We start from the raw sequence: 23,851 nt of genomic DNA, 5'->3' as shown, positions 1-23,851 counted from the left end.
AGGGACACTGTTGCTCCTGGGGTATCGGCGAGAACCATTCGCAACCGTCTCCATGAAGCTGGTCTACGGTCCCGCTCACCGTTAGGCCGTCTTCCGCTCACGCCCCAACATCGTGCAGCCCGCCTCCAGTGGTGTCGCGACAGGCGTGAATGGAGGTACGAATGGAGACGTGTCGTCTTCAGCGATGAGAGTCGCTTCTGCCTTGGTGCCAATGATGGTCGTATGCGTGTTTGGCGCCGTGCAGGTGAGCGCCACAATCAGGACTGCATACGACCGAGGCACACAGGGCCAACACCCGGCATCATGGTGTGGGGAGCGATCTCCTACACTGGCCGTACACCACTGGTGATCGTCGAGGGGACACTGAATAGTGCACGGTACATCCAAACCGTCATCGAACCCATCGTTCTACCATTCCTAGACCGGCAAGGGAACTTGCTGTTCCAACAGGACAATGCACGTCCGCATGTATCCCGTGCCACCCAACGTGCTCTAGAAGGTGTAAGTCAACTACCCTGGCCAGCAAGATCTCCGGATCTGTCCCCCATTGAGCATGTTTGGGACTGGATGAAGCGTCGTCTCACGCGGTCTGCACGTCCAGCACGAACGCTGGTCCAACTGAGGCGCCAGGTGGAAATGGCATGGCAAGCCGTTCCACAGGACTACATCTAGCATCTCTACGATCGTCTCCATGGGAGAATAGCAGCCTGCATTGCTGCGAAAGGTGGATATACACTGTACTAGTGCCGACATTGTGCATGCTCTGTTGCCTGTGTCTATGTGCCTGAGGTTCTGTCAGTGTGATCATGTGATGTATCTGACCCCAGGAATGTGTCAATAAAGTTTCCCCTTCCTGGGACAATGAATTCACGGTGTTCTTATTTCAATTTCCAGGAGTGTATTTAATGTGAGGGTGTTTGTGACTTATGTCAAGAATGTACCTAATTAATAACATTCAGATTGTCGAACTGTTTGCGTGGTTGCCTGCTTAGCATAGTACTTTAGCTAACAGTATTTTTTTCAACTGTAAGCCTGAGCAGGTTAGTTTTACGACATTGATCCCTTAGATATAACTTCTCAAATGTCGACTTTTATTTGTAACTTTTTAGGCATGGAAATAGCATTGGAGTACTTACCACAGAGTTTTAGACACTAATTTGACGACTGTGGGTATGTGGAAATTAACATTATAATACTCGACAGAGACAGCACATTTTCTTTACATTACAGATGTATTTTGCAAACATTTTAGAATATTGTGACAGTTGACAATCATCATAGTGATACTAGACAACTGTTATTAGGCATTGAAATAGGTGTATTTACTTTAGAGGTTTAGACACTAATTTGATGATTATGTGTGTAAGTGGAAATTATAATTACATTAATCAATATAAAACTGCACTTTCTTGCATTTCAAATGTATTTTTACGGACATTTTATACTTGGAAAGAATAGTGTGACATTTGATAAGCATCACAGATGTGGAAAATAATTTGAGTCTTTGCTGTGTCTTAAACCAAGAGTTCTACATAAAATGAACAGTTATGGTTTTTACAAGAGCAGACATTTGTTGGTGATAGTACAAAACGCGTGGTAGAAAGATCGAAAAATGCATATTTCCAACGCTACAGGTATCTCTTAGTGATAGTAAGCAGCTGGGACATGAAACAGCAGATCATTTTATTCCACAGTTTTTGGGGTTTGCGGAATTTCAAGGTACCGAAAAAAAACCAATTCAGTTTAACAAAGTTAGAATTAAACAAATAAAAATATGAGAGTGTTGAGTTAACGTTTGCTCTTGTTATTGGTACCAAAGAATGAGGGTGCTCTATTTTCATGACCTGTAATAAAAATTAAAAATAATTACACTGCGTATGTACAATAGTATTTCCGACATTTGTTTAGTTGAGAAAATATAGGTAGTATTTAAAGCGGGACCCATCTTCGACAACTACATGTTACTAATTCTTTACTTACATTTTACAAGCAAATGTTGGTTTTTATTTACTTGCGGGAAGTATATGACATATTCGTTTCAATTATTCTTATTGAAACTCATATAGCTTTGAATGAAATTTATCAACGTGACTGTTGGGCCAATACATAAACGATTTTTGGAATTGAGTAATGCAAACATAGTTCGTCTTTTTCATACAATTCAGGTACTATGACGTATGTTTTTGATAAATATTTTGTATATTTTTAGCGCAGCCCAGATGGAGCTACACTGTACTAATAGTACTAGGCTGTGATTGGTGGAGAAAGAAAGAGGTGTGTCATGTATTTATTTGCTAAATTATTTGGTCATTGGGACACTTTTGAGCAAAGACCAAAATTTGCTCTGCTTTTATTCTGGCCAAACTCAGTGGCTGGTCATTGGTGATGGCTCTTTTTCGATATCCTTTAACCATGACGTCCAAACCTCAAATTAGAGGCAACTGGACTTTTATGATAAAAAGGGAATGGTAGGGGAAGGGAGGGGAGGGGGAAATTGATTGTAATTGATCGAGAGCAAATTTGCTGAGAGCAGTGGAGCGCAGTAGCGACTGGCAGAGAGCAACAGCAAATGACAACGTTGAAATTTTTATATAACACAATTGACTTGTAGCAAAGATGGGTGCAGAGGGTGATGAGGGCACTGGCTGGGTGAAAAGGGAGGGAGCCGTGACCTTGAATTTGGCAACGATAGTTGCCTCAGCTGTAATCTGTGACCTTGCCCTATTTGAGTTGGAACTCACAGTGCTGCATTACTATTGGCCCTATGACTGCGGAGGCGTCTTGACGGCCATTTGTCAAACACTCGTGGTGGTCCTTTGTGGCGTTTTAGACGTGTGGCAACATGATCTTTAGGATACTGCAGATCCGTCTTAGACTCCGTTGATCTCATTGATCTCAAATTCTTGTGTAGTCTTCCATATGACATGAGCCCTGTGTCATCCATCGATTTATATCCCACGTTCAAAACCGGCTAAGTCGCGAGGTGGTGCCATGGTCTTTACATACCTGTAACAGATTGCTCTGATACCATGTTTACACTCGCGCCATACTCAGCAAATGTCCGCAACATCCGGACCTTATAGACAGAACATCTTCAAGTGGGACAACCCTTCCTATCACTTTTGGGCCGTAAGTTTATGGTAATAAACTTTTTTATATTGGGTGTCACAGCCATAAATGTATTAAAAGATAATTTCATGGGCTGTTATATAACCACTGTCATTTATACCACACGATCAGCTAATTTCGGCGCTGTGCCGTTTCCGAGTACTAAACGGTAGGAGCACCACTTGAAAACGGCACAGTTCCGAAAACAGCTGATAGTGTGACTTTGTAACAGGCAAGGCGGCAAAGGAAATGGTCTTTTAATAGTTTACGACAGTGTCTTTAAAGGACACCACTAAGTGGGATAAGCCATTCACGTCGTGGTGGTATTTTTTGATATTGCCGCAGAACATATTTTCCGCCGCGCGGTCTCAGGCGCTTTGTCTTGGCCCGCGCGGCTGCCCCCGCCCCCCCCCTCCCCTCCCCGCCCTCTCCACCACCATGGAGGTTCGAGTCTTCCATCGGGCATTGGTGTGTATGTCGTTCTTAGTGTAAGTTAGTTTAAGTTAGATTAAGTGGTGTGTAATCTTAGGGACCTATGATCTCAGCCTGCAGTCCAGAACCGCGGGACTGCTACGGTCGCAGGTTCGAATCCTGCCTCGGGCATGGTTGTGTGTGATGTCCTTAGGTTAGTTAGGTTTAAGTAGTTCTAAGTTCTAGGGGACTTATGACCTAAGATGTTGAGTCCCATAGTGCTCAGAGCCATTTTTTTATGATCTCAGCAGTTTGGTCCCATAATACCAAAAACTTAAAAACATTTTTCCTTAAATCAACCCAAAATGAGGAAATAGCTTAGTATCTCTAAGAATATTTTGCTTTAATATTTTTCAGAAAAATAATACATGTTGAGATGCTTACATCTGAGTTTACACAAATAATACTTTTTCGCCGCCATATGCTGATTAGGTGAGTTGCGTCACTCAGTCCATGCAGTCTTGATACGGTTTGCGCGAGTGTTTTGTAGCGATTCAGGCTTAAATTAAACTGAGTTGAAAGAATCACGTTCCTTCGCACTGCGATACGACTTAACTAACATACGACTAGTCAGTGTAACGAACCAAACGTTTCAGAACGACGGCAGCCCGTCTCTTGTAACGTAACCATACACTAAGTCGGGGCTTCTTCGTTCTTGAGATCAGTGGTTCGCTTCCTGGGACAGGTTGGTCACTGAACTTCCTGCAGTTTCTTGAGCTGGTTCACGCTGCCTCCTTCACAGAAGTCGCTCCGTAGTCTGCAAAAAGTAATATTTTCTTTCTCAGTTGTCTATGAATACATTATATAAGATGTGGTTATGTCAGAAATTAAGTTGAACTGAAGTTATGGAGGAGCAACCAGTGGCGAAGGGAGTGGGGCAGAAAGGACTCTCCCCTCGGGCTTATGAATTATTCCCAGACATGCGCGAAGGATAGAAATTGCGGTATACGAACCCAAGGAGAGGTATGATCCATCTCACAACGAGAAACGAATTGTGCCCTCAAACATGTAGAAGTGAACCTACGATTTGCATTAAGAAACCCAGATTCCAGAGAAACGATAAATAACCTTTCTTTTGAAACCACGTATCCCACAAGAAACAGCTGAAGTTCAAGGCACAAAGGAATGCTAATACCTGGAGCATCGAGCCCTTCTCAAGTCGTCTCAGTCATTTTCAAACAAAATGCGTCTGAAAAGTTCGGTGAATAGGCTCAGAAAATAAAGGGACAAGAGTTACAAACAAAATACTTTTACTGGTCTTCAAAGTAATCGTAAAACACTTCTGTCATCGGTTGTCAAGCTGTTGGAAACAGTCAGCAAACGCTTCCTGTGGAATCGCTCGAAGCACTGTGGTCATACTTTGTTGACCATACGCAACGTCTGCGAATATTCGTGAACAATACTGCTTACACTGTCTTTGCTTCTTTTCCGCTCTCATTCTCAAAGACAGCCGCTGGTCATCCGCAAGCATCTGTCGTACACATTCGACGTTATCAGGGTTTGTGGGTGTAGACCCGAACGCAGCTACACAACGTCCTTTCCGTTTCTAAAGCGTTTAAGTCACTCATACAGGTTTTACTCACTAATTCAACACCGTATACGTGAATTAATATTCCACGAGTCTCCGTCGCCGTTTCCCCTAATCTGAGGCAAAACTTGCCTAATTTTCCGCTTCATTTTGCAATGACACGAGTGCGACGGTTGCTCTCGGATGATCGGCGGCTGTCTTAGAGAATGAGAACAGAAAAGCTGAAAATAAGCAAAGACAGTGCAATGTTGTTCACGAAAATTCGCAGTCGTTGTGAATATACAGCAACGCCTGACCACGATGCTTCGAGCGATTCCACAAGAAGCGTTTACGTGTATACGGAACTCCGACAACTTCAGTGCGTTACACTTAATTCATGAAACAATTCGAACAACTGAACCTTGCATCACTGTGATTCAACAGTGTCCCTCGGAAACCATGAGACATGAAAAGGCATTAGAAATTAGGCCACAATGAACTTTTACTTTTATCTGACCATTAAAATCTTATAATTCCCCACGTGTAAAAAAGGAATTCCCCTTACAGTTTTGCAGCTCAATCTTCGTTATTGTAAATACAGTTTTATACTTTGGAACGAGGGGACACTCTCTTTGGTATAACTACAGTCTTATATCACAGTTCAGAAATGAATGAAATCGTAAGAACGGAAACAAACATACGCTCCAAAGTCTTTTGGTCTGTGGAACGATATTATCACATTTAGCTTTGAGACTCACCTGTTTTCTTTTTTCTAGAGTAATTTGGATCGTTCCAGGGTTGAACTTCTCCGCTAGCAAAGAGGATAAAAATCAGATTGCCTACGAAGAAGAACCCAGCTGCGGTGAGGAACACGATTCTCCACTCTCCAAGTGTCTGCGTAAGGGAAACAAACATAAAATTATTGCAGAAAGTCGTAGTAAGAAAACACAAGTCATATCACAGAAAAAAATATATTTCTTGGATACGTTATGTATGACAAAAGATTTTGTACATATTATAAACTGGTAACCATCGACACATCTGTGTATGAAGCCGAGCCTAATGGTCACGGTATCTCGTGTTGTGTCGATGGAGGCCGTTATCTGTGTCTTCATGGCGGCGTTCCTGCCGTTCGGCATTCTTTTCATAATTTATTCATATATTGTATTACGTTAATCCCATCATGAGTTATGCAGAATGAAGACAAACGTATATTACTACAGAGACAAAGCACGGACTAACTGCTTCTGTACTACAGATTAAGAAAATGTGTCGTTAAAATATGTGACATTATTTGTCAAAGTCACTTGCCCATATTCTACTCCAGACATATAAATGCTTCGAACTGACATCGTAACTAATTATCAGAAAAGCTTATATATCAAAAACCTTTCGATTTTTCTAATAAGCCTATTCATATACTATATACTTAACACATGCCGAGTAATGTTGAAGAATAGCATCATCTGTGTTGTATGAGGATGGTCTAGTTACAGTGAGCATTATTTTCTGTAGTGATAACTTAATTCAGAAACCTAGATTCCAAAAATTCCGATAATTTGTAGGAAGAGTAAATAAAAGATTCTTATGAAGTGATTATTCTCAACTTTTTATGAGTTAAGAAACCCTTGCCACTGGCAATGCACTGGATGCAGAAGGCAATGGAAACCACTTCATTAAGACACGTATCGTGCATCCACAGGACATGTGGCCTGTAACTGAAGAAGTGTCATGATGATCTCTCCATTGGCAAAAGGGGGGGGGGGGGGATAGTCCCCCATTCGGATCTCCGGGAGGGGACTGCCAAGGGGGAGGTTACCAAAGATTGCAGAATCAATGGAAGGATAACTTTCTACAAGTCGTGGCGTGGAAGGTCAGAAGCTTAAACGCGGTAGAGAAACTAGAAAATCCGAAAAGGGAAATGGCTCAAGTTAGATATAGTAGGGGTCAGTGAAATGAAGTCAAAAAAAGTCAAGCATTTCTGGTCAGATGTGTTCAAAAAATGTTCAAATGTGTGTGAAATATTATGGGACTTAACTGCTAAGGTCATCAGTCCCTAAGCTTACACGCTACTTAACCTAAATTATCTTAAGGACAAACACACACACCCATGCCCGAGGGAGGACTCGAACCTCCGCCGGGACCAGCCGCACAGTCCATCACTGCAACGCCTTAGATCGCTCGGCTAATCGCGCGCGGCGTCAGATGTGTATAGGGTAAGATCAACAGCAGCAGAAAATTGTATAACTGGAGTAGGATTTGTTATGAATAGGAACGTAAGTTAGAGAGTGTGTTACTGTTAACAGTTCAGTGATAGGGTTGTTCTTATCAGAATCGACAGCAAACCAACACCGATAACGATAGTTCAGGTATACATGCCGACGTCGCAAGCTGAAGATGAAGAGATAGAGAAAGTGTATGAGGATATTGAAAGGGTAATACAGTATGTAAAGGGATATGAAAATCTAATAGTCATGGGAGACGGGAATGCAGTTGTAGGGGAAGGAGAAGAAGAAAAGGTTACAGGAGAATATGGGCTTGGGACAATGAATGAGAGAGGAGAAAGACTAATTGAGTTCTGTAACAAGTTTCAGTTAGTAATAGCGAATACTCTCTTCAAGAATCACAAGAGGAGGAGGTATACATGGAAAAGGCCGGGTAATACGGGAAGATTTCAGTTAGACTACATCATGGTCAGACAGAGATTCCGAAATCAGATACTGGATTGTAAGGCGTACCCAGGAGCAGACATAGATTCATATCACAAAATAGTAGTGATGAAGAGTAGGCTGAAGTTTAAGACATTGGTCAGAAACAATCAGTACGCAAAGAAGTGGGATACGGAAGTATTAAGGAATGGTAAGATACGGCTGAAGTTCTCTTAGGCTACAGATACAGCAATAAGGAATAGCTCAGTACACAGTACAGTTGAAGAGAAATGCACATCTCTAAAAAGGGCCATCGCAGAAGTAGGGAAGGAAGTCATAGGCAGAGAGAAGGTAACTGCGAAGAAACCATGGTTAATCCATGGTTGATCCATGAAAGGAGGAAGTACAACAATGTTCCGGGAAACTCAGGAGTAAAAAAATAAAAGTCGCTGAGGAATGAAATACACAGGAAGTTCAGGGAAGGAAAGACGAAATGGCTGCAGGAAAAATGTGAAGACATCGAAAAAGAAATGATTATCGGAAGGACAGGTTCAGCATACAGGAAAGTTAAAACAACCTTCAATGACATTAAAAGCAAGGGTGATAACATTAAGAGTGCAACTGTAATTCCAATGTTAAATGCAGAGGAGAGAGCGGATAGGTGGAAAGAATACATTGAAAGCCTCTATCAGGCGGAAGATTTGTCTGATGTGATAGAAGAAGAAACAGTAGTCGATTTAGAAGAGATAGGGGATCCAGTATTAGAATCAGAATTTAAAAGCGCTTTGGAGGACTTAAGATCAAATAAGGCAGAAGGAATAGATAATAGTCCTTCAGCATTTCTAAAATCATTGGGGGAAGTAGCAACAAAACGACTATTCACGTTGGTGTGTAGAATGTATAAGTCTGGCGACATACCATCTGACTTCCAGAAAAATATCATCCGCAAAATTCAGCAAGAGCTGACAAGTGCGAGAATTACCGTACAATGAGCTTAACAGCTCATGCATCCACGTTGCTTACAAGAATAATATACAGAAAAATGGAAAAGAAAATTGAGGATGCGCTAGATGACGATCAGTTTGGCTTTAGGAAAGGTAAAGGCACGAGAGAGGCAAATCTGACTTTGCGGTTAATAGTGGGAGCAAGACTAAAGAAAAATCAAGACACGTTCGTAGGATTTGTCGAACTGGAAAAAGCGTTCGACAACGTAAAATGGTGCAAGATGTTCGAAATTTTGAGAAAAGTAGGGGTACGTTATAGGGAGAGACGGGTCATATACAATACGTACAACAGCGAAGAGGGAATAATAAGAGTGGACGACCAAGAACGAAACACTTTTATTAAAAAGGGTGTAAGACAAAGATGTAGCCTTTCTCCCCTACTGTTCAATCTGCACATCGAGGAAGCGATGATGGAAATAAAAGAAAGGTTCAGGAGTGGAATTAAAATTCAAGGTGAAAGGATATAAATGATACGATTAGCTGATGACATTGCTATCCTGAGTGAAAATGAAGAAGAATTACATGATCTACTGAACGAAATGAACAGTCTAATGAGTACAGAGTATGGATTGAGGGTAAATCGAAGAAAGACGAAGGTAATGAGAAGTAGTTGAAATGAGAACAGCGAGAAACTTAACATCAGGATTGACGGTCACGAAGTAGATGAAGTTAAGGAATTCTGCTACGTAGGAAGTAAAATAACCAATAACGGACGGAACAAGGAGGACATCAAAAGCAGACTAGCAATGGCAAAAAAGGGAATTCCTGGCCAAGAGAAGTCTACTAATATCAAATATTGGCCTTAATTTGAGTAAGAAATTTCTGAGAATGTACGGTAGTGAAACATGGACTGTGGGAAAACCTACGCCGAAGAGAATCGAAGCATTTGAGATGTGGTGCTACAGATGTTGAGATGTTGAAAATTGGGTAGACTGATAAGGTAAGTAATGAGGAAGTTCTGCGCAGAATCGGAGAGGAAAGGAATATGAGGAAAACACTGATAAGGATAAGGGACAGGATAATAGGACATCTTTTAAGACATGAGGGAATGACTTCTATGGTACTTCAGGGAGCTATAGAGAGCAAAAACTGTACAGGAAGGCAGAGATTGGAATACATCCAGCAAATAATTGAGGACGTAAGTTGCAAGTGCTACTCTGAAATGAAGAGGTTAACACAGGAGAAAAAAAAAACCACTGGCATTAATTTGTGTAAAGAGTGTTTTCATAAATAGTCTTTATAAAGACTATGGTTTCCTTAGCATTACATTTACTGCAGTAGCAGTTCTCACAGTATTTAATGTAAGAGAATTACTGGGTGGTTATAATTAAAGTGCAGATACTCACAGAGGTCCAGTGTGGGCGGTAATGCGGAACCGATGTTGGCCACCAGGTGCGAATATGGAGCTTTGAATACAACAAAAACTTAAGGACTCTTTCCGTATGGAATGGATCAGGAGCGGGTCGTAGGCAGGAAAGGTCAAACAAGAAAGAAAGGCAAAATGTTTGTTTTATTATTAACCGCCGCTTACACAGTTTATTGAGTATGAGCAACGGAGACGTCAACTACATGCTGCATTCGTGAAATATCGTGACCAACAGTTGCTCACAGCAGTTGCGACAGGATCTGAACAACCCTTACCTGTACATTGTTCTTCAGTTCAGGTAGAGACCAAACGTGTCCCTGGCTAGTGCGTTCTTTTAGATATCCCCAGAGACAAATGTCACATGCATTCACACCATATGACCTAGTATGTCATGCATCTGTCAAACCTCTGGAGATACCGTTCATGGAAGACTCCATTAAGCAGATCTTTCTCTGGGCGAGCGACATGATGTGTTACCCCATGTAGCATGGAAATAGTGGTTTCTACAGAGTTGCTTTCTTCGAAAACACGTATCACATGCTGCACAAGAAGGTCCCGATAACAAGAAAACTTCACGACACACTTGACTGACCCTTTGGTAGTATTCTCTCCAAAGGATGACGGACCGAGTATGCAGGGTGAAAAGTATTTAAACCGACAAACTCTGGGAGGTTGTAGAGGACATCAAAACAAATATTTTTCCCTAATGTCATTTTTTCCTATGCGGAGTATTTAAACCGGTAGAGGAAGATTTCTCTGGCGACAAATTAATTAAACCAACAAAAAGTCCAGAGGAGACATATCTGGGGATCGAGCAGGCCATGGTACAGGACCACCTCTGCCAATCCACGTTTCTGGGAACCGTCGGTCCAGGAATCGACGCTCACGACGACTGAAATGTGCCGGCGCCCCGTCATGTAGGAACCACATGCATTGTCTTGTAGAGAGCGGGACGTTTTCCAGCAATTCCGCCAATGGTCTGGCGAGAAAATTGTAATAGTGCCTGCCATTTAATGGCCTAGGTAGCAGATATGGCCCAATTAAACAGTCCCAACAACACCGAACCACACATTAACGAAGAACCGCACTTGATGAGCGCTAGTAACTGTGGCATGTGGGTTATCCTCACTTCAAACACGCGAATTGTGCATGTTCAAGACTCCATCACGCCCGAACGTTGCTTCATCGGTAAACAACACAGAGGATGGAAATGTAGGATGCATTTCACAGTGTCCCAGGTACTGCGAAAAATGTGCTCTGGGTGGATAATCAACTGGTTCCAGTTTGTGGATACGCTGTAAGTGAAATGGACGTAACACTTGCTCTCGAAGGACTGTTCTTTGCACGAGTGCTGATTGAAGGATTCCGCTCCACGTGCTGCAATACAGCTTTCTCAAATTGCAGCGTTCTAACTGTGCGACGACGTCCCTGTCAAGGTAATCTGCTAAATGACCCGGTCTCACGCAGACGTTGGTACACAGCAGCAAAGGTCGCATGATGCGGGATACGGCGATTAGGATATTGTTGTGGTTAAACCCGCTGTGCAGCTCGTTCGTTGTGGTGCGCTACGTAGTACGCACCAAGCATGTCAGTGTACTCACTCCAGGTGTATCGCTCCATTAGCAAACAGAGACAATGCACTACTACACTGGTGGACAGCAGTTGTCTACAACTGAAGAGCGTAATACGCCCTCGAACAACTGAAGATCGTAATACAGCCGGGACCGATGACCGTAGCAGTCTGGTCCCTTTAATCCCACAAACCAACCGTAATACAGCCTCTAACAAGTGAAGAGCGTAATACGGCCTCCACCGGTTTAAATAATCATCATAGGAAAAAATGACATTAGGGAAAAATATTTGTTTTGATGTCCCCTACAACCTCCCAGAGTTTGTCGGTTTAAATACTTTTCACCCTGTAAAGGTGCTCGTCAATCCACGTCACACACAGTCACATGCGGCCAGTGCAGTGACTCTTCCTGCACAACACGTGGTTTAACAGTACCCCAGATTCGGCAATTCTGTGTATTCAATGCACCCTGTAATGTAGAAGTTGCCTCGGACCCCCATAGAATATTTCCCGGCCACATCACGTCAACTTCCATCCGTGCCAGAAACAGAGGAGCAAATTCAGAACGTTGCTACGGATCATGGGGTTTCAGTTCCTGTACCGTCTGCATCTTGTACGGGTAACAGTGTAAAATATACCGCAAAACTTTCCGTGCTGTGACCATAGTATGAACAATTGTCGCATATTCCACGTGCACTAGCACTATCCTAGGGACGTGTGGCCAATTACAGGAACAACAACCTCGTCAGTAACTTCCATGGGGATTGGACGTCTTCCCCTTCTAGGTGACCGCGCGGTTCTAGGCGCTACAGTCTGGAACCGCGCGACCGCTACGGTCGCAGGTTCGAATCCTGCCTCGGGCATGGATGTGTGTGATGTTTTTAGGTTAGTTAGGTTTAAGTAGTTCTAAGTTCTAGGGGACTGATGACCTCAGAAGTTAAGTCCCATAGTGCTCAGAGCCATTTGAACCTTCTAGGTGCCACATCCAGCTCACAAGTGTTTTCGAATTTCAGTATCATCCTCTTTCAAACATTTAATGACAATGGGCTTCTCCACAGACCTTTCAGTCGGCGATACTCTCTCAATGCAGCACTGTAATTACTGCTGTTCGTATAAAACTGTTCCACGAACACTGCACGGTGTCTCTTCTCGGCAGCCATACTACCCACCCCCGTTATGGCTTGTCAAATGAAAGCGTGAATCTCATGCAGTGTACAGTGCCAGGTTTTCACCTGGTAGTCACAAATGGAACTAATTTTTCCCAGCCTAAATCGGTTCCGCAGTAACGCAATAGCATATCTACCAATTTTCGCTTCAATACGATAATTATAGCCCTCACAGGACCTACGTGAATAACTGTACTTCAATTATAACCACCCTGTGTTTAACAGCTATTTTAGATAACATATCGAACTTTAGTGTAAATTTAAAACTCACGTCTTACCAGAATGCGGTGCATCACAGAAGCCTCATTATTTTCCATTGTTTACGTTCGCATATATGTATACACTACACGAGACCTCGGGCGATGCGTGACGGAGGGGATTTCAATAATAATTAATTCTCCGCCCTTTTCTCAAAAATATCCTATTACTCTTTGTCTCTTTTTAAGAATTTGGCGTTCAGGTGGCATCCGTTCATCTAGCATTTACGAGTATCAACTGCATCTGATTTTCTTGGTACCTTTCCTTTTCAAGCATTAACAAACTGTCTCTTTTTTTTTTTTTTTTTTTTTTTTTTTTTTTTTTTTTTTTTTTTTTTTTTTTTTTTTTTGACCAAGTTGCTGAGGTCATCGGTCCTTAGGTTTACATACTACTTAATCTAACTATTTAACTTAAACTAACTTAAGCTAAGGACAACAAACACACGCACAGCCTGCTGGGGTGGCCGAGCGGTTCTAGGCGCTACAGTCTGGAAACACGCGACCGCTACGGTCGCAGGTTCGAATCCTGCCTCGCGCATGGATGTGTGTGCTGTCCTTAGGTTAGTTAGGTTTAAGTAGTTCTAAGCTCTAGGGGACTGATGACCTTAGAAGTTGAGTCCCATAGTGCTAAGAGCACCATTTGAACCACACGCTCAGGCCCGAGGGAGGACTCGAACCTCCGGGCGAGGGGGGGCTGCCTCGCGAACTGTGACAAAGTGCCTAATACCACGCGGCTACCCAGCGCGGGGCCAAACTGTCTTTTCAAGCAGTTTCACGAAAATATTCTTGAAACTAAAGTTCTTCTTGAAAACAAAAACATCTTCTTGAAATAAAAATTCATCCTCTAACTAAAATTCTTGACGTATTTTATATACCTTCTTGAATAACAAGTTATTTCCAGACAGAAGATGTTTTGACCAACTACACTGTTTCTGGAAACTAAATCTTCTCGTAAACAGAAAATTCTTTGGGTTCAAAATGGTTCAAATGGCTCTGAGCACTATGGGACTTAACATCTGAAGTCATCAGTCCACTACACTTAGAACTACTTAAACCTAACTAACCGAAGGACATCAGACATGTCCATGCCCGAGGCAGAATTCGAACCTGCGACCGTAGCAGCAGCGCGGTTCCGGACTGAATCGCCTAGAACCGCTCGGCCACAGCGGCCGGCAATTCTTTCGGAACTTAATATATATGAATATTAAAGTCGTTTTTCAAAGCAACGCTTCCTTGAGAAATAGAGTTCTTTCTGTAAACTGCATTGGTCTTGCATATGTGAAAATAAATAAATATTTTACTTGTGTGTATGAGATAAAATAATTCCTCTTCTTCGGTGGGGAAGAAAAACACAGTATTCGTTTCGACCATCTATACACGACCCACGACTCACTCCAACAGGTCCACTACTGACAGTACACCTACCCTACTAGGCAAACTTAGAGAACAGTAGGGGGAATTCTCCTGCTGGACTAACACTCTTGAAAGGAACGGTAATGCTGAGAAATGGCTTAGCCGCCGTCTAGGGGACTATTCCTAGAATTAATATTTTACTATACAGCTTAATATCCGCTGTTTTGAAAATTATAGACAGGTTAAATCATTGCGTCGGACTGTGAGTCAAACCTAGAACTTTGCCTTCTTTGTCAAGTGAAGTTGGAGCCAACCTCCTCCTCCACCACTCATTTCATTAAACAGAGGAGGAGGAGGAGATTAGTGTTTAACGTCCCGTCGACAACGAGGTCATTAGAGACGGAGCATAAGTTCGGATTAGGGAAGGATTGGAAAGGAAATCTGCAGTGCCCTTTCAAAGGAACCATCCCAGCATTTTCCTGAAACGTTTTGGGGAAATCACGGAAAACCTTAATCAGGATGACCGGAGACGGGTTTCAACCGTCTTCCTCTTGAATGCGAGTCCAGTGTGTGATAACCACTGCGCCATCCCGCTCGGTCATTAAACAGAGCACTCAAAACTGTCAGCCCCATTTCGGCCCTATTTGTGAGATGTGTGAGGGATGAGTTAATAACTGTATACTTTCGTAAAAGCGCTAATAAGTTTTACCTTTTCCATCGTATTTGGAAGATATGTGAGGGATGAGTACACTATCGTAAAAGCGCTGAAAATATGAGACACGTGAAAACTTCGCCTTTGTGACGGTTTGAACTCCACTGGGGACACTTTCAGTGAGGTGTCTGAATGTCTGTGGAGAAATGGCACCCATTCTTCCTCAAGAACCGAAACCAAACAAGGTGGTGGTGTTGGATGCAGGGTTCTGAAGCACAGTCGATGTTCTAACTCATACCGAACGTGTTCCATTGGGTTCAGATCGGAACTCTGGTCATTCCATTTCAGGAATATTATCGTCCACAAACCGTTGGCTCACAGATGCTGCTTTATGACAGGGTGCATTGTCATGCTGATACAATCATAGTCACCGACCTGCTCCTCCAGTGTACACAGTACACAACGCTGTAAAATATTCATATCCTTCCCCATTTAGCGTTTTCCTAAGCTCAGTGAGGAAACCACACCCTAGCCATGAAAATCACCCACACACTCGAACACTACCCGCTCCATACTTTACTATTGGTACTAAACACGATGGCAGGCAACGTTCTCCATGTTTTCACCAAACCTAATCCCTTCTGACTCATCATTCCAAATCATTCGTTTCCAATCATCCGCCGGTCGGTGGCATCGCTCTTTACACAACATCAAGGGTCACAGAAGTCTGTGGCTCACAGAGAGCTGCCGGACCACTGCACCCTCCCATTCTTAACTTCGTAAACACAGTTTTTCGCGGATGATGCTGTAGTATACACAGAAGTTGCAGCATTAGAAAATTGCAGCGAAATGCAGGAAGATCTGCAGCGGATAGGCACTTGGTGCAGGGAGTGGCAACTGACCCTTAACATAGACAAATGTAATGTATTGCGAATACATAGGTAGAAGGATCCTTTATTGTATGATTATATGATAGCGGAACAAACACTGGTAGCAGTTACTTCTGTAAAATATCTGGGAGTATGCGTGCGGAACGATTTGAAGTGGAATGATCATATAAAATTAATTGTTGGTAAGGCGGGTGCCAGGCTGAGATTCATTGGGAGAGTCCTTAGAAAATGTAGTCCATCAGCAAAGGAGGCGGCTTACAAAACACTCGTTCGACCTATACCTTTTTTTTTTTTTTTTTTTTTTTGCACTTGGAACTGAATCTACATATATACTTTGCAAGCCACCGTACAGTGCGTGACAGAGGATACCCTATACCACCACTACTCATTTCCTTTCCTCTTCCACTCACAAATAGAGCAAGGGAAAAATGACTGTTTGTATCGCTCCATCTAAGCCCTAATTTCTCGAATCTTATCGTCCTTATGCGCAATGTATGCTGAGGGCAGCAAAATCGTTCGGCAGCCAGCTTCCAATGCCGGTTCCCTAAATTTTCTCAATAGTGGTTCTTCAAAAGAATGTCGTCTTTCCTTCAGGGATTACCATTTGAGTTGCCAAAGCATCTCCGTAACACGTGTTGTTCGAACTTGCCGGTAACAAATCTAGCAACCCGTCTCTGAATTGCTTCAATATCTTCCTCCAGTCCGACCAGGTAGGTATCCCAAACACTCGAGCAGTACTGGTAGCGCAGTGGTTAGCACACTGCACTCGCATTCGGGGGACGATGGTTCAAACCGGCGTCCGGCCATCCTGATTTGAGCTTTCCGTGATTTCCCTAAATCACTTCAGGCAAATGCCGGGATGGTTCCTTTGAAAGGGCACGGTTGATTTCCTTCGCCATCCTTCCCTAATACGACCCTGTGCTCCGTCTCTAATGACCTCACTGCTGAAGGGAATTTAAACACGAATCTCCTCCTCCTCGATCAGTATCCAAGAACCAGTTCCACCAGAGTCTTACATGCAATCCCCTTTACAGGTGAACCACTATTTCTAACATTCTCCCAATAGACCGAAGTCGACCATTCTCCTTCCCTAACAGAGTTCTCATATGCTCGTTCCATTTCATATTGCTTTGCAGAGTTATGCCCAGATATTTAAACGATTTGACTGTGTCAAGCAGGATGCTAGTAATTCTGTAACAGAACATTACAGGTTTGTTCTTCCTACTAATCCACATTAACTTACATTTTTCCACAGCAAGAACTGTTGTGTAATACCACAACTTATCCAATACTTCTATTCCTGATATCACTACTACTACTACTACTACTATTACCACTAATACACATTCCAGCGGTACTCTAACATTCTGCGTGGTGGCTGTTTGTTCTAAGTCGTGTCTCCCTACCACTTTCGCGCAACGACGCTCTGAGCGTGTTTTTTAGGGAATTGACTAGTTTTAACCTGGGATCTGTTGCTGGTAAGGAGACGCCAGACCACACATGACGTGGAGAGTTCAGAAGAGTTCAGTGAGACTAGCGATGATATAACCAAATACTTAATGATTTCAGCGTCAGCTCCACTGCAGTCTCTGTAAAAGAATGTTAATACTAACTAAATTTAGTGGAAGGGGTTCAAGGCTTTCCTATTTTTAGTTAGCTGGTAAAATAACGTCGAGAAAGTAGTTAAGTTTACCATTGGAATTTTTATTCTACTCACAAAACATTGTTTATAAATTTCACTATTGATAAAAGGAAAAATTTGAATACATGATGATAAAAACCAACTGCGTTCACAAAAATGTGAACGAATATTCCCTGAATGGGTTTCCAAGTCCTATAATGGGTCGAAGGATGACCTATGCCATATCACATCTATAATCTAGGTTTAAGTTAAGTGTCATAAAAGACAAAACTATCAAAATCGTCTACAGTGACCCTCAATTATCTTTAATTACTTATTTAACTTGTCGTAAATTACAGTGGCTGATATGGCTTCTCAATAATTATATAACGGAAAAATCATCGCGTTTCAGATTTTAGCTTCTCATAGCAAATGCGAATACCATGAGCTTTAATTGACGATCGACATTAGTATTATGCAAAAAGGGGATGTAATAGATGAGACTTCTGCAGTTCTGAGTGAAGCCTTATGCGCCCTTATGCGGCATCGCGCGTGTTCATTACCTTGTCGTTCGTTAGGCAGTGTCAGGGGGCAGCGGGCGGCGCAGCTCCACACACCTTGCCGTCTCGGAAACAACTCTTTCTATATTCTCCTTACTACAATTTACCTAAGTTGGTTTAAGAAAAACTATCTGGCTGTGTTTTCAACTGACCAATCAGAGTCTCAATGTTAACCTTAAGTTCCACCTACAAAAATTCTGACTATCCAATGAGAAACGTTATACTTTTCGTGGTGGGGCAATGTTTTTGGCGTTTCCAACGTAACAGAGATGCGTATAGTCTCACGCTAAAACTTGCAGCTGGTGTGGCCCTTTTAGTGTTATCGTAAGATCTATACTGTTCTTCTGGAGGGCTCTATCTTTTAACATGGGCTGGGGGGGGGGGGGGTCTAGGCGGTCGGCCGGTAATGTGGGTGTCCGTCCCTTATCGTAGGGCCTTCTAGCTTATCACGGTTCTGCTCTCGGCTTCTGCTCTCGTTTCTCCCCTCAGAACTGCGTCTGTTTCACGGTGGGAAGGTATGACATGCATTTAGGCGTTCTTGTGTTAGTCTGTGGTATTCCATTTGCTCACTCATTGATCGTATTACTTTGGTTAATTTAACGTCAGGATTTATTCGGAGCTATGTGACATAGTAAAGCTGCATGCCCTCGGAAAAAATTACGGCAGTACTGGCCCTACGACTTATCTTAGAAGCTAGATTAAGGAAAGGCAAACCTACGTTTCTATCATTTGTAGACTTAGAGAAAGCTTTTGACAATCTTGAATGGAACACTCTTTTAAATTCTAAAGGTGGCAGGGGCAGTATACAGGGAGAGAAAGGCTATTTACAATTTGTCCAGAACCAGAGGGCTGTTATAAGAGTCGAGGGGCACGAAAGGAAAGCAGTGGTAGAGAAGGGAGTGAGACAGGGTTGTAGCCTATCCTCGATGTTATTCAATCTGTATATTGAGCAAGCAATAAAGGAAACAAAAGAAAAAATTGGAGTAGGAATTAAAGTACAAGGAGAAGAAATGAAAACTTTGAAGATTGCCGATGACATTGCAGTTTTGGCAGAGACAGCAAAGGACTTGGAAGAGCAGTTGAACGGAATGGGTAGTGTCTTGAAAGGAGGATATAAGATGAACATCAACAAAAGCAAAACGAGGATAATGGAATGTAGTCGAATTAAGTCGGGTGATGCTGAGGGAATGAGATTAGGAAATGAGACACTTAAAGTAGTAAAGGAGTTTTGCTATTTGGGGAGCAAAATAACTGATGATGGTCGAAGTACAGAGGATATAAAATGTAGACTGGCAATGGGAAAGAAAACGTTTCTGAAGAAGAGAAATTTGTTAACATCGAGTATAGATTTAAGTGTATGGAGTGTAGCCATGTATGGAACTGAAACATGGATGATAAATAGTTTAGACAAGAAGAGAATAGAAGGTTTCGAAATGTGGTGCTACAGAAGAATGCTGAAGATTAGATGGGTAGATCACATAACTAATGAGGACGTGTTGAATAGGATTGGGGAGAAGAGAAGTTTGTGGCACAACTTGACTAGAAGAAGGGATCGGTTGGTAGGACATGTTCTGAGGCATCAAGGGATCACCAATTTAGTATTGGAGGACAGTGTGGAGGGTAAAAATCGTAGAGGGAGACCAAGAGATGAATACACCAAGCAGATTCAGAAGGATGTAGGTTGCAGTAGGTACTGGGAGATGAAGAAGCTTGCACATGGAGAGCTGCATCAAACCAGTCTCAGGACTGAAGACCACAACAACAACATGTGACATACTTCCGGATTTGCTATCATGTCAGGGTTTTCATGGACGGTGTTGGCTTTGCCTGACACCTTACAGTACTCACATTCTCCTTGACTACGGCTCCCACGTACAGCGGCGCAGCAATAGACATGAGTGTGGCGATGCCAGTGGTGATGCCCATCATGACCCCAGAGAAGTTCCGCGCCAGGTCGATGTGGTTGAGCTGGAAGCCCATGATGGTGACGCCATTGCAGCCCACGGCGACGGTCAGCAGCGCCACCGAGGCCGCCGGGTTCTCCACCTTGATGACGCTGAGCGCCAGCAGCGCCGCCGCCGGACACCAGTGGCCTGCAACGCCACACCGTACACTGTAGAGTTGTGGCGATTCGTCAATGAGTCGTTCATTTGAACGACTCTAAATGAAGAATCGTAAGAATCGAATCGTGATCCGGACGAATCGTCGTTCAAAAGAATCGTAAGAACGATTGCGTGTTTCCGAGTCGTGACGATTCCAAGTTCCAACGATTCATCGATTCTTAGTACGCTGTGCTTCGAAGGCAACTTCCGAATCGTGCCGAGTCGTGCCGAATGATTACGACCGCCAGATGGCAGTCAAATGGAGGATTCGAGCGAACAAAGGAAGCAATTTTGCACCACCTTTCGCACAAATCGACTCCTCTTTACAGGCATACTGAAATAAAACAATAGACGCAATCAAATCAAACGTGACCTTTCATCAATTAAGGCATTACACGTATAATTCGAGAATCACACTTGTAACATTATTGCATGTTTACTTATACATAAACTATTTCTGGCATATCTTATCATGACACAGTCCGATTCTAACCCCATTGAAAATTTCAGACATGTCCTGCCATCTGCGAGTAAGATGTAGAACGTTTTGCATTCCGTAAGAATCGTGCCATCGCAGACTAGAATGAATCGTGAAAGAATCGTGAACGAATCGTAGGAATCGATTCGCTATGTGAGACTGAATCGTAGGAATCGAATCGGGAAAAGGAATTGTGTTGCCCAACTCTAGTACACTGCCCACGTGCTCTGCGCCTGTTCACCCTACAACGTGACAGCCGTTGAGGTAAGCGTTCGTATATTGTTTGCGGCTGGAACAGATGGCGCTTCCGACAATTGCGGTTGTTGCTCAGGTAAGGGGAGTTACGTGATAGGCCGGCCGCGGTGGTCTCGCGGTTCTAGGCGCGCAGTCCGGAACCGCGCAACTGCTACGGTCGCAGGTTAGAATCCTGCCTCGGGCATGGATGTGTCTGATGTCCTTAGGTTAGTTAGGTTTAAGTAGTTCTAAGTTCTAGGGGACTGATGACCTCGGATGTAAGTCCCATAGTGCTCAGAGCCATTTGAACCATTTCTCCTCCATTTCTATAACACTGTCCTTAGGACCATCGCTTTTGTATAGACCCTGTATATACTCCTTCCACCTTTCTGCTTTCCCTTCTTTGCTTGGAACTGGGTTTCCATCTGAGGTCTTGATATTCATGCAAGTGGTTCTCTTTTCTCCAAACGTCTCTTTAATTTTCCTGTAGGCAGTATCTATATTACCCCTAGTGAGATAAGCCTCTACATCCTTACATTTGTCCTTCAGCCACCCCTGCTTAGCCATTTTGCATTTCCTGTCGATCTCATTTTTGAGACCTTTATATTCCTTTTTGCCTGCTTCATTTACTGCATTTTTATATTTTCTCCTTTCATCAATTAAATTCAATATATCTTCTGTTACCCACGGATTTCTACTAGCCCTCGTCTTTTTTACATACTTGATCCTCTGCTACCTTCATTATTTCGTCTTTCAAAGCTACCCATTCTTCTTCTACTGTATTTCTTTCCCCTATTCTCGTCAATCGTTCCCTAATGCTCTCCCTGAAGCTCTCTACAACCTCTGGTTCTTTCAGTATATCCAGGTCCCATCTCCTCAAATTCCAACATTTTTACAGTTCTTCAGTTTTAATCTACAATTCATAACCAACAGATTGTGGTCAGAGGCCACATCTGCTGGAAAAGTCTTCCAATTTAAAATGTGGTACCTGAATCTCTGTCTTACCATTATATGATCTATCTGAAACCTGTCAGTATCTCCAGGCTTCTTCCATGCATACAACCTTCTTTTATGATTCTTGAACCAAGTGTTAGCTATGATTAAGTTATGCGATTTTTCCTATGTGGCCAGTAATGCCCTTAACGAACGCTAGGAAAACTTTAGATTCCACAGACGCCTGTACATTCCTATGGTCTCATCGTAGCTGTCTTAACTTTCTTTTTATTCCAGCTGACGAATATCCGTTCTTGAGCAATGCATCGATGAGATATTTCCGCGCCAAGCAGCTCCGGTTCGCAGATGCTCCTTACTATGTGCGCTAAGGATTATATAACTCCACAAAATTGTCGTGAGTGTTGATTTCAATCCTGGTGTAGGTATCGGACAGTGTGCGTGCGTTTTCGTTATATACACTCCTGGAAATTGAAATAAGAACACCGCGAATTCATTGTCCCAGGAAGAGGAAACTTTATTGACACATTCCTGGGGTCAGATACAACACATGATCACACTGACAGAACCACAGGCACATAGACACAGGCAACAGAGCATGCACAATGTCGGCACTAGTACAGTGTATATCCACCTTTCGCAGCAATGCAGGCTGCTATTCTCCCATGGAGACGATCGTAGAGATGCTGGATGTAGTCCTGTGGAACGGCTTGCCATGCCATTTCCACCTGGCGCCTCAGTTGGACCAGCGTTCGTGCTGGACGTGCAGACCGCGTGAGACGACGCTTCATCCAGTCCCAAACATGCTCAATGGGGGACAGACCCGGAGATCTTGCTGGCCAGGGTAGTTGACTTACACCTGCTAGAGCACGTTGGGTGGCACGGGATACATGCGGACGTGCATTGTCCTGTTGGAACAGCAACTTCCCTTGCCGGTCTAGGAATGGTAGAACGATGGGTTCGATGACGGTTTGGATGTACCGTGCACTATTCAGTGTCCCCTCGACGATCACCAGTGGTGTACGGCCAGTGTAGGAGATCGCTCCCCACACCATGATGCCGGGTGTTGGCCCTGTGTGCCTCGGTCGTATGCAGTCCTGATTGTGGCACTCACCTGCACGGCGCCAAACACGCATACGACCATCATTGGCACCAAGGCAGAAGCGACTCTCATCGCTGAAGACGACACGTCTCCATTCGTCCTTCCATTCACGCCTGTCGTGACACCACTGGAGGCGGGCTGCACGATGTTGGCGCGTGAGCGGAAGACGGCCTAACGGTGTGCGGGACCGTAGCCCAGCTTCATGGAGACGGTTGCGAATGGTCCTCGCCGATACCCCAGGAGCAACAGTGTCCCTAATTTGCTGGGAAGTGGCGGTGCGGTCCCCTACGGCACTGCGTAGGATCCTACGGTCTTGGCGTGCATCCGTGCGTCGCTGCGGTCCGGTCCAAGGTCAACGGGCACGTGCACCTTCCGCCGACCACTGGCGACAACATCGATGTACTGTGGTGACCTCACGCCCCACGTGTTGAGCAATTCGGCGGTACGTCCACCCGGCCTCCCGCATGCCCACTATACGCCCTCGCTCAAAGTCCGTCAACTGCACATACGGTTCACGTCCACGCTGTCGCGGCATGCTACCAGTGTTAAACACTGCGATGGAGCTCCGTATGCCACGGCAAACTGGCTGACACTGACGGCGGCGGTGCACAAATGCTGCGCAGCTAGCGCCATTCGACGGCCAACACCGCGGTTCCTGGTGTGTCCGCTGTGCCGTGCGTGTGATCATTGCTTGTACAGCCCTCTCGCAGTGTCCGGAGCAAGTATGGTGGGTCTGACACACTGGTGTTAATGTGTTCTTTTTTCCATTTCCAGGAGTGTATAATTACCTAAAACAAGCTAAAATATAATC

The 23,851-nt window shown here is 43.7% G+C and overlaps 1 protein-coding gene across 1 annotated transcript in view; it reads right to left on the bottom strand.

Annotated features, from left to right (window-relative positions):
• Positions 1-3,878: 3,878 nt before the first annotated feature.
• The window catches only part of LOC124799346 (putative inorganic phosphate cotransporter), a 163,537-nt gene continuing 143,564 nt past the window's right edge, over positions 3,879-23,851 (bottom strand). The window contains exons 8-10 of the mRNA XM_047262918.1: positions 20,022-20,266; positions 5,845-5,980; positions 3,879-4,336 (exon numbers count right to left, since the gene is read on the bottom strand). Coding sequence (XP_047118874.1) covers positions 4,302-4,336; positions 5,845-5,980; positions 20,022-20,266 — 416 coding nt within the window. The 3' untranslated portion in view covers positions 3,879-4,301. The remainder of the gene's footprint in view (positions 4,337-5,844; positions 5,981-20,021; positions 20,267-23,851) is intronic.

Source organism: Schistocerca piceifrons, chromosome 1 (genome assembly GCF_021461385.2).
Source record: "Schistocerca piceifrons isolate TAMUIC-IGC-003096 chromosome 1, iqSchPice1.1, whole genome shotgun sequence".
In the NCBI taxonomy this organism is placed as follows: domain Eukaryota; kingdom Metazoa; phylum Arthropoda; class Insecta; order Orthoptera; family Acrididae; genus Schistocerca; species Schistocerca piceifrons.
This window is presented reverse-complemented; position numbering and strand designations above follow the sequence as displayed.